Source organism: Meriones unguiculatus, chromosome 18 (assembly GCF_030254825.1).
Source record: "Meriones unguiculatus strain TT.TT164.6M chromosome 18, Bangor_MerUng_6.1, whole genome shotgun sequence".
Classification (NCBI taxonomy): Eukaryota; Metazoa; Chordata; class Mammalia; order Rodentia; family Muridae; genus Meriones; species Meriones unguiculatus.
Genome location: NC_083365.1, coordinates 5,518,201 through 5,535,137, shown reverse-complemented (window position 1 = coordinate 5,535,137; position 16,937 = coordinate 5,518,201). Strand labels below are relative to the sequence as shown.

At 44.4% G+C, this 16,937-nt stretch overlaps 1 protein-coding gene across 1 annotated transcript in view; it reads left to right on the top strand.

Annotated features, from left to right (window-relative positions):
* Nucleotides 1-16,347, top strand: part of LOC110564029 (NACHT, LRR and PYD domains-containing protein 5-like) — a 30,641-nt gene extending 14,294 nt beyond the window's left edge. Inside the window, 4 exon segments of the mRNA XM_021661303.1 lie at nt 4,613-4,777; nt 6,739-6,909; nt 9,415-9,585; nt 16,203-16,347. Coding sequence (XP_021516978.1) covers nt 4,613-4,777; nt 6,739-6,909; nt 9,415-9,585; nt 16,203-16,347 — 652 coding nt within the window.
* The last annotated feature ends 590 nt before the right edge of the window (nt 16,348-16,937 follow it).

The following is a 16,937-nucleotide window of genomic DNA, read 5'->3' as shown; positions in this document are numbered from 1 at the left end:
CCCAGCATGTTTGCACCTCTGGTCCTGGGACCCTCATTAGTACAAACACCTTCTTGTTATTGCTACTTGTACATATGTTTTTAAGATGACTCCAGGCTTTAATTACATTATTATTTATGTATGGGGTGGGGATGAATGCCTCAGCACACACATGTAGGTCAGTGGACAACTTGCAGGAGTTGGTCCTCTATTCCACCCAGGGATCAAACTCAAATCATTATGCTTGGCTGAAAGTGCCTTTACCCACTGAGCCATTTTACCAGCCCTCAAGATTTTTTTTTCTAAATGCAACCTTGTTCTTTTAGATTTGTGTATATATGTGTGTGGGAATGGTTAAGCGGGTGTATACATGTATTCAAGTGTGTATGTGCATGGATGTGGAAGCCAAAGGTTGCTTTGGTGTCTTCTTCAATAACTCCCCATCTAATATATTAAGGTAGAGTCTCTAGCTGGAACCCAGCTAGCTCAGCGGATCACCCATGTCTTCCTTACAACCACTGAGATTACTGGAGGGTCACTGAGCCTGCCCTGCATTTATGTGGATACCTGGAATGTGAACTCAGGTCCTCATGCTTACAGAACAAACAACTCTTTACCAGTGATCTTACGGTGCGTGCACACATGTGTGCATGTGTGTGTACGTAGGTATAAAATGGTGTATTCACATTTTCCTGCATACTCTAAACCTTACTGTTAATATACAGTGAAGTAGAAATGCATGTAGTCATTATATTCTGTTACTTAACATTGACCCCCCAGAAAAAAACTGTATGCATGTTTATTTTGGGTACAGCATTTTTTTCTGATGCAGAATTTGTTGAAATCCTGGGTGTAGAACCTATGCCTGTGGGTAGCTATCTGTACTGAGCCCTGTCCCTGTTTGTCTCCTTGTTTTCCTTTACCCCTGGCAATGTACCTCTCCAACTTTGTTTTCTTGGAGTGGAATGGGTTCCTTCAAATATAGTGGAGCTGCATTCTATCAGCATTCTCAACTGACCAGTTTGGAGATGTCATGGGAGGCTTTGATCACACTTTCATCAGCCACTCCACTCTCAGATTTATTTTTTTTTGTGTTCTTCCACATACCAAAGCTTCCTTTAAGGTCTACTGTTGGTTTGTTAACATTGAATTTGGACAGTGCTACTGTGGCTTGCGCCAGAATAAGCATCACCTAGCATATCCTGGGGAAAATCACAGCCCCCTGTGATTAGCAGTACTGCACATTACTTTTTGTTGTTTTGTTTTTCTCTGTGTAACAAGCCCTGGCTGTCTTGGACTCACCCTGAAGACCAGGCTGGCCTCGAACTCACAGAGATCCACCAGCCTCTGCCTCCCAGAGTGCGGGTATTAAAGGCGTGCACCACCATGCCCAGCTGCATATCACTTTTTAGTTAGGGTGTGTGGGAGGTGAACTTTCATGTGTGAAACACTTATCCATCTGAGTACACTTGCATGCCACACTGAGGACAACCTTACCTGTTGATTCTTACCTTCTACCTTGAGACAGATCTCTTCTTGTAAGCATATGCCAGGCTAGCCAAATCAGCAAGCTCTAGGTTGAAGTGAGAGGCTGCCTCAGTGTAATCAGGTGGTAGAGATCCAGCAAGGAAGACACCGGCAGTCAACCTTCTGGCTTCTAGCCATTCTCCTCCAACTCCCACCTCCCATCAGGAGTGCAGGGACTGCAGATGTATGCCAGATATCCAGACACAGGCTCTTACAATTGTTTAGCAAGCACACTACCCACTGAGTAGTTTCTCCAGCCCAAGGATCTCATGTAGCCCAGAGTGACTTTGTGTATCCACCTGCAGAGAGCTGAAATTACAGACATGTACTTCATATGGTACTGGAGATTAAACTGTGAGGCACACTTGGTAAGCACTCCACCATCTCTCAACTCCCCCCAGCCCAGCCTGGGGCCATTTTAAACAACTAAATTAGCACCAGAAAGCACAAAAATCAACAAGCATGACCGTAACTACACACCTGACTACAGACAATTTTGTTCAGTATGAGAATTGAAACTAGTCCCACCTCTGCCAGGGGCAGAGTGCAATGCTGGAGACTGACTGACTTGTGTCTCTGACTGTGTGTGTGCGTCAGAGAGGACCTATGATTTGCCATTAGTGCTGATGTTTGCAAGTTATTAATAAATTTTACCAAATGGGAAAATTTACAAATAGCAAATACACAGATGATACAGAGGAATTGTATGTATTTGGCAAACAGTGTTAGGTTTTTAATTGTATAATTATTGCATGTGTGTATATGGGGGGCAAACATGCCACAGCACCCATGTGGAGGTGACCCTCAGTTCTCTCCTTCCACCGTGAGGGTCCCTAGAATTGATCTCAGGTCATCTTGCTTGTGTTAAGCACCTTGACCCACTGAACCATCTCGCCAGACAACAAATCATCTAAGTTACGGGTAATACAGAGTTGGAAAGGCATGTGGTGAAAATCTCTGTGAAAATTCAGTGCGATTTCTAGGGAAGCAGGGCAGACAGCTCAGTGTCTCTCCCATGCCACCATAGCATGGGGACCTCAGTTCAGATCCCCTGAACTCACACAATAGAAAAGCCAGAAGGAGGGTGCACCATTATAACCCCAGTGCTGGGGAGCAGGAGACGGGCACATGTCTGTCTGAATCAGCAGCCATCTGGAGGCCTTCCCTCAAAAAACAAGGTAGGATTGGACCACAGAATATGGCTCAGCAGCTAAGAACTCCTGCTGGTTTGGCAGAAGACCCAGGCTCAGTTCCCGCAACCAAACGGTGGCTCAGAGCTATTGACTGCAGTTCCAGAGGTCTCATGCCCTCTTTTGGCCTCCATAGGCACTACACAGTACACCTAGGCATATGCATACAAGTATTTACACATGTAAACTATAAGTCTTTAAAAATGAAGGTGGCTGGCTCATGAGGAACAACTCTTAGTGCTGTGGCACACATGCACACGTGAAGATGAACACACATCTATGGAGATAGATTTTTAGGTAGATGAAGTTGACTCAGGGCTAAAGGCCACTGACACATGATGTTGGAGACTCCTGGGAACACCACACATGCAGGCTGCAGTGGGGTCAGCATTTTCCTTGGCTGCCATGTCACAGTAGTTCCCTGTAAATGTTTTTAAAACTGCGAAGTTATCTTCAACCATAAGTCTTGTATCTGACAAAGAAAATGAGAGATTCTTGTTACTTGGACTAATGCAGTGTGCTCACTCGGGGCAGGGCTGCTTCTTTTCTTCCCTTTGAACAGTTAGTCCACCAGTAACTTCATGTGAAGAAAACATGTGATGTGGGACAGCAGGTAAAGGAGCTTGCCGCCAAGCCTAGTGACCTGATTTCAATCCCCAGGACCCACATAGTGGAAAGAGAGGGCTGGGTCTCACACGCTGTCCTCTGGCATTCCTACATGCTGTGCATGCGTAACATATGTGCATGTTAAGCGACACATGTAATGACTGTCATTTGAAAGCACATACATGTGCCTGTCATAAACCAGGAAGTCTGTTAAAGAATATAACCTTAGCTTGGTGGGGTGGTACTTGCTTGTAACTACAATATTCAGGACATGGAGGCAGGAATCCTAAGTTATCCTCATCTACAAAATGAGATCCCAGCCAGCCTGGCCTAACTAAGACCCTGCCTCAAAAATATAAAAGCAAGATGGCTCATCAGGTAAAGGCACTTGCTGCCAAGCTTAGCAATCTGAGTTTGATCCCTGGGACCTGTATGGTACAGGGAAAAGAACCAACTTCCACTAGTTGGCCTTTGACCTTCATTCATGCACCAAAGCATATGTGCAGTCACACACACACACAATTACACACATACCCATACTCACTCACACAATAAAAGAAAATGTAATCTAATTTTTTATTCTTTTAATTTTAATTTTATTATTATTATTTTTACCAAGACAGGGTTTCTCTGTGTAGCTTTGGCTGTCCTGGATTCACTTTGCAGACCAGGCTGGACTTGAACTTATAAAGATCCACCTGCCTCTGCCTCCCTGAGTGCTTGGATTGCAGGCATGTCCCACTATACTCGGCTAATTTAAAGAAATTTAATTGAATTAAAAATGCAGGAGAAATAGAGGTTGTGTATACATGTGTGCATGCTTGTGCCTGAGCCTGCATATGGGTGGCAGAGAGGGTAGGAGTCATATAGCTCCCAGAGAACGAACCCAGGTTGAAGTTCTCAGGCCGTCTCACCAGCCTGGTCAGCGTTTGGCTCTCTTCCAGTATGGCCTGATGTTAGTAAGTGTCCCAATAGCTACATTCTTTACTCACCCACCACTTAAGTCTGAAAGTAATGATCGATAAGAGCCCCATCCTACTGAAGAGTGAACTGAGAGGATTCTCCTATCCAAGGCCATGACAAAGATCAGTAGGGGCCGGACATGGTAGAGCATGCCTTCAATGCCAGCATTCAGGAGGCAGAAAAAGGTGGATCTCTGTGAGTTTGAGGCCATCCTGGACCACAAAGCAAGTCCAGTATGGCCAGGGCTACACAGAGAAACCCTGTCTTGAAAAACAAAACAAATAATAAAAACAACAACAACAAAAAGAACGGTGGTAACCTTCCTCTTCCCATTTGTGTCCCCATAGACTAAATCACTGCGACCTCAGAGAATACTCCTACAGCTTCCTGGCGTTGATGCTTATAGACAACAGAAAGCTGACACACCTGAGCCTGAACCCCATAGAAGACGGTGGGATGAAGCTTCTGTGTGAAGCTTTAAAGGAGCCAACTTGTTACCTCCAAGAACTGGAGTAAGTAGACAGTGGGGTTAAGGATCATCTCTACTGCCCAGGTTTCTAGAAAGCAAGAGAGATGGACAAGGGGATGTGAGAATTAAAAAATAATTCTCAGGGCTGGAGAGATGGCTCAGAGGTTAAGAGCCCTGGCTGCTCTTCCAGAGGTCCTGAGTTCAAAAACCACATAGTGGCTCCTCACAACCATCTACAATGAGATCTGGTGCCCTCTTCTGTTATGCAGGTGTACATGCAGAACATTGTTTACCAAATAAATAAATAGATATTTTTAAAACCTAATTATCAGATCAAGTGCTCATGTTCCTGGGAATCATACTAGTTAGGTAAAGTGATGTGTTGGTCCACAGAGTTGAGGAAAAGAAGGAATTACTATAAACAGGAGCCTCAAGGCAGGATTATGCGTTCTGGGTCATCCTTGATCCCTAAAATCTGTTTCTTTGGAAATTATTTGGTTTGATTTTTCATTGTTGTTGTTTCTGTCTCTGGTACTCCAAGAATGGAACCAAGATCCTTGCATATGTACTCCACCACTGAACTACACTATAGCTCCTCACTGGGGCATTCTAGGCCAGTGTGCTACCATTGAGCCATACCCCCAGGCCTGGGGGTTGAGGCCCAAATCTAAATGTAAAGTGGACTTATATTTCAAACATGCCTTACACATAGAGTGTAAAGGCAGTTTTATACAAAGCTGTAAGTGCAGATATGTTATAGCTGTGACCTGTCATAGAAGGTCAGGTGTGCAATTTTCCCTTATAGGCATCATGATGATGCTAAATTTCACATTCAGAGATGTCTGTGTTTCAGATGCATAAACTCCTTGAGAATATTTGAATTATCAAATCAAATAAGCAGCCTGTCATGGTGGCACATCCCTTTAATCCCAGCACTCAGGAGGCTGCGGCAGGAGGATCTCTGAGTTGAAGTCTATCCTTGTCTCTACATAGTGAGTTCCAGGACAGTCAGGGATGTATAGAGAAACTCTGACCCCCCAAAAATATTTACCTGTTACTATGGGGTCACTCCACTTCCATTCACCCCACTCTGCCTGGAAACGGAAGCACAAGGTGCCAACCCTTTGGAAATCCCAGGGTCTGTTGAGAGTTTGTCTCCTTTCCTCTCTGTCATGATGCTCTTCCAACAATCTCTTCACTCCTTGCCTGGTTCTCTGCCTGTGGACAGCCTTGGCTCCTTCTACAGGTGAGATTCAAGCTTTGGTGTGCCATTATTCTTCCAAAGATGCCTCCACTCATCCACTGCATGTCCCTCTAAAACGACCATCCCTCTCCATGACCATCCGTCTCCCAGGCTAATGGGACACCTACTCTACACCATTCATGAGAAGAGATGGAAAGGCCATCTCTTGGGGCTGGAGAGATGGTTTTATGGCTACAGAGCTTGCTGAAGTAAGCATGAAAACCTGCACTCAGATATGCAGAATCCATATAAAAACCTCTAGCGTGTGCCTGCAACACTAGGGGAGGAGGGGCCAAGCAGATGCCAGAGGCTCGCTGGCCAGCATGTCTCAGTAAAAGGACAAGTTTAAGGTACACAGAAATAGAGGAGTACTTGATGTCGATCTCTGGCTGACACACACACACACACACACACACACACACACACACACACACACACGAATAAACCACACTCAGAATAAAGACCATGTCTTTTTAAATTTGTTTTCTTATTTGGAGTGAGGGTCTTTGTGTGCAACAATGCTCACATAGCGGTTGGAGGACAACTTGCAGGAAACAGCTCTCACATTTGATCGTGTGGGTTCAGGGGCTCAAACTAGGATCGTCGGTCTTGTTGGCAAGTACTATCCACTGAGCCATCTCACTTGGCCCCAAGATACCTTTTCAGGAGAAAATAAAAGGAACTGTTCTAAACATTTCTGAGCGTTAACTCCCACTGTAGTTCTTCCCCACTGAACATGTGGATTTCTGCGTCTCTGGCAGAGTAGTGAATTCCCAACTCACAAGGGACTGCTGCGAGGCTCTGGCCTGCGTGATCAGAAAGAACAAACACTTAAAGAGCTTGGATCTTGGTAACAACGCCCTGGGTGACAAAGGAATCAAAGCTCTGTGCGAGGGACTAAGGCAAAACGAAAGCTTCCTGAGGAGACTGGGGTAATTTCTTGGGGTCACCTCTTTGAGGGGCTGAGCTCAGAGGAGATGAGAGGACCTGAGCATAAAACCAGAGTGGTGCTGTGTTATTACCAACTCTATAAAGTCAGACAGTATTTACCCTGGTGGAGTCAAGGGAGTGGCTGTCAGACCTCTGTGCTAGGCTTGGTGCTGGGAGCTGGATGGTAGAAATACAGAAACTAGTACTACTTTAGTGGTGTAGCACATAGAATCTAGCAGGAAGAATGAACACAAAGTGACCAGATAGAGCGGTGGTTCTTCCGACTTTACTCAGCATCTCGTCCACCTGGGAGCCTGCTAGACCTCAGTGCTACCCAGGTAAGGTGACTCACACCTGTAATCTCAGCAAACGAGGATAGAATAGGAGAATCACCTTGAGTTTGATGCCAGCCTGGGTTACTTTCTGAATTCTATGAGGTCCTAACACAGGCATGCACACATGCACACCCATTCATACACTCCCACAGACACACAGAGTACACATAAATAAAAATAAAAGTAACTTTTTAAGATAGTAGACTATGGGTCTGTGAGATTGCTTAGTAGCAAGAGGCATCTGACAACCTGAATTCTGTCACTGGGATTCAAATGGAAGGAGAGAACAAACTGTGCTAAGTTGTCTTTTGAGCTCCACGCATACACCATGGCAAGCATGCACAAACATACATGCACAGAACAAACAAGTGTAACTGTTTAAACGTCAGAATACTCTAATACACTATTATCAGTTGAATTTCTTTCCTTTGAGGCAAAGTCTTTCAGTGTAGCCCAAGCAACCCAGATATTTTTGTTTCTTTCTTTTTTCATTAAATTTATTTTTAATCACTATACATCCTTGTTGTAGCCTCATCCCACCTCGCCTCCCTTTCCCCTAGTCCTCAGAAAAGGGGAGCCTCCCTTCCCATCCACCCCAGTTCATCAAGTCTGATCAGGACTAAGCTTGTCCTCTTTCCCCTGTGGCCTGACAAGGCAGTCTCACCAGGGAGAAGTGATCTAAAAGCTGACAGGAAAGTCCCTGTCAGATGCAGTACCTGCTTTTCTTACTTGAGGAGCCTAAGCTGCCCAACAGCTACATCTTTGTAGGACTGTCTAGGTCCAGACTATGCAGGTCCTTGGTTAATGCCTCAAACTCAGCAAGCCCTGGTTAGTTGGCCCTGTTGCTCTTCTTGTAGAGCTCCTGTTGCCTCCAGGTCCTTTTCTTTGTCCTCCACCTTTTCTACAAGACTCCGTACACATAGCCTGATGTTTGGCTGTGAGTCTCAGCATTTGTTTTGAGGCTCTGCTGGGAAGCGCCTCTAGGAGGACAACTCTGAAAGGCTCCTGTCTGCAGACTTGGCCAGAGCATCATTCATAGTGTCAGGGGTTGACACTCTCCCATAGGGTGGTGACCCAGATTTTAAAATCTCCCTGTCTCAGCCTCTTGAGTGTGAGGATTACAGGAGCATGCTGTCGTGCCCAGCTTTATGGTTTCTTGAACTTTTTTTATTTAAAATTTATTATATGAGCACATGTGTGTGCCTGCCTCTCCTTAGTTGTATTATATGTGTATCTGTACCCACTGAGGCTACAATAAGGTACCAGATCTCCTGAAGCCGGAGTTAGAGGCAGTTTGTAAGCCACCTGATGTGTGTGCTGAGAGCCGAGCCAAGTCCTCTGCAAGAGCAGCAAACGTTTGTAACTGCAGAGAGATTGCTCCGACACCCTTGTTAATGATATTCTCTGGCATGCTGCTCTTCTTAGGATAAAGTCCTAAATTTTTTATTGCTGTACATTTTTCTTACATAGTATTGGGTTTCACAGAGACACTTTCATACAAATATATAATGTACTTTGACCACACACATCTCTGAATCTTCCCTTCTCACATCCCTCCCCCTCACATCCCATTAGTCTGTTTCATTCCCCTAGAATCAGCTTCACATCCCCGTTAGTGCCATATATGACTTTATGTATCTGGGCTCCACAAACACGAGAAAACAATAATTTGTCTTTTCAAAACCTGCTTACATCATTTACTATGCTAATCTCTAGTTTTATCCATTTTCCTAGAACCCTAACCCTTTGCTAAAGTTTTCAGCTTCCTCTCATCTGTCATAGTCCTATGACAAAGCTATGACCATCTAGGCATGATTATCTCATAAGAGCCCCCCCCCCCGCAGACAAGAGCAGTGTCTATACAGCTCCTTACATATCATGTACATGTTTGGACATCCTGCCTCCTTCGTGCAGTTCTCCATCCTTTGAGTCTTTGGTGCAACATCACTTATTAATCAGCACGTATTTCTGTGTTCCTCTCCGTGTTACCTATTTCAGTGTCACTGGCCTTGAGGTACCCAGCACCTCTCAGAGACAGAACCAGAATTTAGAAATGGGAAGGTTCAGGCAATTTAATCAAGCTCTGCATGGAGCCTCCCCTCATATTTTTTTAACACTGGGCTGAGGTGAAGGATCTGTCACTGATGGGCTCTTCCTTGGGCTTCTCTGTAGACTGGAGGCATGCGGGTTGACTTCTGACTGCTGGGAGGCACTAGTATCGGCCCTCTCTTGCAACCAGTATCTGACCAGCCTAAACCTGGTGAAGAATGACTTCAGTACATCAGGGATGTTGAAGCTGTGCTCTGCACTCCTGAACTTTACCTCTAATCTGAGGATAATTGGGTAAGTCCCTAGTGATTGTCTCCTTAGACGTAAACCTGACTCTCTGAGAAGTTACTTGGAGAAGCAGTAATTGAAATTACTTGGGTAACTGAAAGAAGTTGGGATCATGGCTCGGCAGCTTCCTTTATCTAGAGCAGTGGTTCTCAACATTCCTAATGCTGTGGCCCTTTAATACAGTTCCTCCCGTTGTGATGACCCCTAAATATAAAATTATTTTCATTGCTACTTCATCACTGTAATTTTGCTACTGTTATAAACTGTATGAAAAATATAATGTGCAGGATATCTGATATGTGACCCCCAAGAGGAGAGGGTACAGGTTGAGAACCATTGACAGAGTTCCAGGACAGCCAAGTTATACAGTGAGACCCTAGCTCAAAACAAACAACAACAAAAAATCCAGACATTTGTACATTCATATTTTTAGTGGCATTTTTCAAGAAAGGGAATTTGATGCATGCTCCTACATGTACAAGACACAAGGACTTCATGTAAGTAAAGCAATTCAGTCACAAAGGACAAATATTGTGACTATTCATGTGAGGTTTCCAGATGGTAGACTCATCAAGACAGAAAAACTAGAGGTTGCTAAAGGATGAGACAAAGGTTGGAGGTTTAACTCAAGTAGAGCCCTTTCTTAGCCTATGTAAAGTCCCTAGCACTGCCAATTAATGTAAAAGGTAAAGGAAAACTTAGAATTTATGTTTAATGTCTACAGGTTTGGGGGCTGGTGGGAGAGTTCTGAAGATGGATGGTGGCAGTGGTTGCACTACAGTACGCCTGTGGGACTGTGATGCCACTTACACACCCAAAAACAGTTAAGATGGGTAATTTTTCCTACTGTCCTGACTCACACCTATAGTCCTAGCCCTGTGAGGCTGAGAAAAGAGGCCAGACAAATCCGGGGCCATCTTTAACTACATAATGAGTTCCAGGACAGCATAGACTACAGAGAGAGCAAGACCCCATCTCAATAAAAAATAGACAAGTTTGTCGTGCACACTAAACATTTAATGTTGCCACTGATGAGTGGCTGTGTTCTGGTGAATAACACCTCCACTAATTATTAAATGGAGTGGGTCAAAATGGGGCTGGAAGTATAGCTTGATACTTTTGAAAGCATTTGCTGCTCTTGCAGAAGAACTGAGTTCAGTTCCCAGAACCCACATGGTGACAAACTTTTGTGTTCCAATATCCTGTTCTGACCTCTGTGGGCACAGCATGTATGTGCTGTACATACACACATGCAGACAACTGCACATACGTTTTTAAAAAATATTGACATTTATTTGTGTGCATGTGTGGAGTGCGCATGGGGAGGTCAGAGAACAACTTGCAAAAGCCAGTTTTCTCTTTCCATCATGTGGGTCCTGGGGATAAAATTCAGGTCATTAGGCTCGGCAACCAAGTATTTTAATCCACTGAGCCCTTTTACATGCCCAAGTATACTTTTAATCCAATAAAGTAAATTTGGCTGAAGTGCAGAGCAAGGTGGTACATGCCTGTAGCCCAGCTCTAAGGAAGCAGAAGCAGGAGGATTGCTGCAAATTTGAAGCCAGGCTAGCTTACCTAGGCAGCACTATATAACAAGACTCTGCCTCAAAAACAAAACATAAAAGCAACAACAGAAAGAATTTGTCTGAAGAAGATAGGGCTGGCAGCCCAACTGAGGTTGATGGTAAAATGACTTGGTTGAATAACTTCTCTAGATCATAGCCATGAGATTTATCCAAAATATATTTTTTAGCATGTGGATATAAATGCAAAAACCATAACCCCTAACCCCTAACCCCTAATGATAACCATAACCATAACCATAACCTAGCCATAACCCCATAACTGTAACCACAACCATAGCCATAACTCTTACCCTAACCCAAAGTCTAACCCTAAACTAACCATAACCATAACCACATAACTATAACCATAACCCCATAACTATACCCTATAACCATAACCTCATAACCATAACCCCTAATCATAGCCCGGACCCTAACCATAATCCCATAACCATAACACCATAACCGTAACCAAAACCCATAACCATAACCCTAACCCTTAACCATAACCCTATAACCATAATCATAACCCTTAGCCATAATCCTTAACCATAACCCCTAACTGTAACCATAACCATAACCTAACCATAACCCCATAACCATAACCCCAACCTTAACCCCTAACCATAACCCTAACCCCATAACCATAACTCCATAACAATAACCCCCTAACCATAACGATAATGATAACCATAACCCTTACCCTATACCTAGCACTAAATCTAACCATAACCATAATCATAATTCTAACGTAACTGTAACCCCATAACCATGACCCCATAACCTAACCACAACCATGGCATTAATCTCTAACCCCTAACCATAACCCCATAACCATAACCCCATAACCATAACCCCTAAACATAACCCCTAAACATAATCATAACCATAACCCCATAACTATAACCCCATAACCGTAACCATAACCCCATAACCATAACCATAATCCCATAACCATAACGCCCTAACCATAACAATAACACTAACCATAATCCTTACCCTATACCTAACCCTAAATCTAACCATAATCATAACCTTAACCCACCTTTAACCATAACCCTATAACCATGACCCTATAACCATAACCTCATAACCCTAACCTAACCATAACCATAGCCATAACCCCTAACCATAACCTAACCATAACCCCATAACTATAACCCCATAACCGGAACCCATAACCATAACCCCCTAAACATATCCATAACTCTTACCCTATGCCTAACCCTAACCTAACCATAACCATAACCCCTTAACTATAACCATAACCCCCTAATCATAACCATAACTCTATCCCTAACCATAACTCCCTGACCCTGACCCTAACCCAGAACCTCACCCCCAACCCTAACCCTGACCCTAACCCTGACCCTAAACCTAACCCTGACCTCCTGACCCTGACCTTAAGACCCTGACCCTAACCCCCCAACCCTAACCCTGACCCTAAACCTAACCCTAAACCTAACCTTAACACCCCTGACCCTGATCCTGACCCTGACCCTCTAACCCCCTAACCCCAACCCCTAACCATAACCCCCAATCCTAACCCTAACCCTAATAACCCTAACCCTAATCCTAACAACCCTAACAACACTAACCCTAACTCTAATCCTCTAACCCTCACCTTCACCCTCTCACCCTCACCCAAACTCTCACCCTAATCTTAAACCTAGACATGAGGAAGGAAGACAGAAGCGACCCATATTGGAAACCATACCAACCTTATGCCTGTGGAGAAGATGCTGGTGTGAGAGGAGGGCTCCTCTCCTCCCTGGCACCATTTTCATGTCAGCACACATTTGGTTTGCAGAATAGCTCAAACATCCTACCCAGCACACTCAACTGGAGTGACATCCTTGTACAAAGAAGTTATGGAATCCAATTCTGTGCAATGAGTCTGCAGCAAGGAGGAACAGGATACACCTCCCCCAGGACACCCTACTCTAATGCCTCTTATCCCCAGAGCCCTGCACCTACCTTTCACAGCCTATACAACTCAGTGCTTATAGGGAATGTGCACACTGACCGTCTCTAGGACACCAGCTCCTCCATGAAGTGTCGGGATGGACTGTGGGCCTTCAGGGAACAATTGTCTATGTCCAGTGGTCTTTGATTCGATCTTTTGTGTCATTTTTCCTTTAAGGCATGTATCCTCAAGACCTATAAGCTCATTAGGATCCTTTTTGTGATTTTTACTTCTAATGATAACTTAAGGTTCCTGATGGCAAAAGCTAGCATTTCTATTTCTTCTGGATGCTTTCCTGTGTCTAACCTGAGGTGAGTTTACCTTCATGGAAGCTCATTAGATGAATCTAAGAACAAAAGGGAAAAAATCAAGGTGCTCATGTGTTTGGGTCCCAGCCAGGTCTACTCTGTGCACCTTTTCTGGTCAACAAAGGGAAATATGTTCACCATCATTAGTCACTACAGAAATGCAACTAAAAACGGCGTCTCTATAAAAACTACTATTTCCCAGCCAGTTCAATGTCTGTTCTGAAAGAGACAGGCCTATGTAGTGCCAGGTGCTCTGCTAGGCATGGAGAGAAATAAGGTGCTTCGGCAAAGGAGCTAATGAATTTTGAGACTTGAAGCTGCCCCTGCCCTGCAGGCTTCTTGATGTCTCACAAGGTTGCTGCATATCCAAGATTGCAAAGCCAAAGCTTGGATTTTCTTCATGCATGAGATAACTTCACAATCAAGGGCCTTCCTTCTAATTACTTTAAAAAACACATTGTATCCGCACACAACACATGAATAACCCACTCCTTACAAGAAGCTCACAGAATTCAGGGGTGACTGACTTTGAAGTCGATCACGTCTAATCCAGTTTAGGCTCTGTCTTGCACAGGCCCTACATAAGGCCCTGGCATGAGTTCATGTGGTTATATCTTTTGTCAAATTTCCCTCTCTTGTGTTTTTCGATTTATTCATTTTATGTGTGTATGTATGTGTGATTAGCCTGCATGTATGTGTGTGTACCATGGGCATCTTGATGTCCTTGGAGTTTTATCAAAAGAGGGAATCAGAGCCCCTGGAACTGGAGTTACAGATATTCATGAACCTTCGTGTAGGTGCTGGGAACCTGGGTCCTTTGCAAGAGTGGGGGGTGCTCCTGACATCAGAACTGTCTTTCCAGCCCACCTGTGGGGGCACAAATGCATTCCTGTGTGCACAAATGCATTCACATAAGTATGGAGTTAGGCATTGAGTCTTAATAATATATATGTATGTATGTATTTAATGTGATGTTGACATAGACTTAGGGCCTACCTCCTTGGCCATTTTCAATTGCTCTAAAATGCAACCAATAATTGAGAAGGAAACCAGCAAGCAGGCCCCTTGATCACACCAGTAACATAAGCAAGCTCTTCCTGCAGCGTCTACTGTCTCATCAGGGTTGGGGGACATATTTTCTGTTGATAATTAATGACCAGTATTTGGTATTCAGAGAAAAGGAGCATCAACAGGGAACTCACAATAGTGAATGACAAAAGGTCCAGGGGGACAGGGACCACAGACTCCATCTTTGTATCTCCATCACCCAGCAATGTGCCTGTCCTGCAGCAGGTTAAAATGACTAGGAAATGAATAAAACAAGACTAACAGAAGCCTATGCCTGAGAGGAGCATGCTTGGAGCCATAGGCAACCCATTAGACAAAACACCAGTTTTCACCGCTTGGAGATGATATTGTGACTCAAAGAAAAGGCTGCTCTCTAGAGATTTCCTCCATTGATATAAATTGTAAAGGGCCTCATGATGACGCCACTGTTTTGTAAGGCCTGGTAGACTGAACAATTAAGACAAATATATCAAATACACAGAGTACTTAACATTTCATGGGAGGCCCAGGGCTCACTGTGACCCCGTGGTGTGGGGTACAGGGCCAGCATAAGGAAGAGCAGCTCTACTCACGGGCATCGTGACATGGGGATCAGCCTTGCACTGATGTGAGAATCCAGTATTTCTATACTTTCTATAGTTCTGCTTCTATACTGCTATACTCACATCCCATGAGAGAAGAGGATTTTGACAGTCAATTTTAGGCTTTCCAGCAACTGATATTTTCTCCTTTCTTTTCCTTTCTCACAGCAGATTTAATTAACAATTTCTGATTTTTTTTAAACACACCTGTCTCTTGTTCCACTTTTACTCCCTTACCCACGAAGCAAATATAGATTTGAACCCAAAAAACCATCAACTGAATGAAAGAGATTAGCACTTGATTTTGATTTACCTACTGCACATATGGTGGATGGTTTTGGTGCTAGATTTCTTTAAAATCTAGGTGGAGAGGAACTAAAACAGGCAATTACTGGTTTGTTTCACTAAAGAAGAGACTAAGTTCAAGGACACTGGAGTGCAGGGGAAACGCTGGGCAATGCATCTCGTCAATGCCAGGCCATGGTCCAAACAGCCATGAGAAACATTCATTGGCTGGATCCTCTTGTATTTATTATAGGTTTTAATTGAACCTATTATATAGGTTTTGAACCAAGAGATTCAATATGGCATTACAAATGCTATCTCTAAAACTCCTTCCTGGGGGAGATATGAACAAGTCAACAGTCTGTAGGAGTCAAGCCTAGACTCTGCCTTTTGTTATAGTTTGCTAAGGTCCAGGCCAGTTTGAGGGGGTTACATCTCTTCTACCTTCCTATGAAAAGAAGGGAGAAGTCAGCACAAGAAAATAAAAAAAAAATTAAATATACTTATGGGGCAGATCTGTCCCCAGTTTGCTGATCCTAGATTTCCTAAGAGGAGGCTCCTGCCAACCTTTGCTCAACACTCATTTATTGTTGATCAAACACACAGAGGCTGCATACGCTGACTCACGCTCCAATTAACAGGAAACCAGGCGTGCTCTTAAGCATCTATCAGAGGGGAAGCCCCTGAGGTGCAGATGCCAGGGAGCAAGTGGCTGGGCTCCCCTTCCCATAACTTCTGGTTCCAGACACTGCTGCAGTAAGTGGGGACAGCTGGGGACAAAACGTCACAGTCATTGGGCCAAGTGTCAGGAATCAAAGCTGCTAACCATTTCACTGTTGTCTGGATCCAGCTTTTGTGCATCTTCTGGTGTCACTGCCCACATAACTTTTGAAAGGCGAACGAAGGCCCAGGAATATGACCGGATCACTGAGTCCAGGTTTCCCTGCAGAGCCGGTGGTCGACTCAAGTGGTGGTCAGTGGAACTTCCCCAGTGAACCGCAACGAGAGAAGACAGATGAGTGGGCTCTTTCTTTAACATGTATCCCCATATTCTGAAGATGCAGTCCTTCAGGGGGTCTGAGAGGGCAAGCAAGTCCTGCCCATGTGTGAGGCTTTCCTTTCTACCTGGTGGTCACCTCCGCAGTCTGCAGTCTTCCGGCTATGGGAGTCTTGTGCCTGATCTCAGAAGCTACGCAGAGCTGTGGCTGGCTAAAACTCGGATGGAAGAAATGATAGAGTAGGAGGAATGCCTCCCTAAAGGACCATGCAGTCTAGTCTAATTTACAAACTGTCCCCTTCCCATCAGCCACTGAGCACCAGCTGTGTTTGTGGAAGTGCTTCTACCGCAATGGTAACAGGCAGAGAACTCCCCATCCAGCCTGCATGCTCCAAGACTAGGACACTGGATTCTGTTGCCTTTGTGTGAATTGTGTTGAGATGTCTCCTGCAGTCTGTAGCTGGTCCTCAGAGGCTCCCTCTCTGAAACGGAGCTGTTTCTGGCTGAAACTCAGCAGAGCTGGGGGATCATTCCCCTGAGTGGACACAGGTAACATCTCCTGAATCACCGCTCGCTTGCTGCGATGTA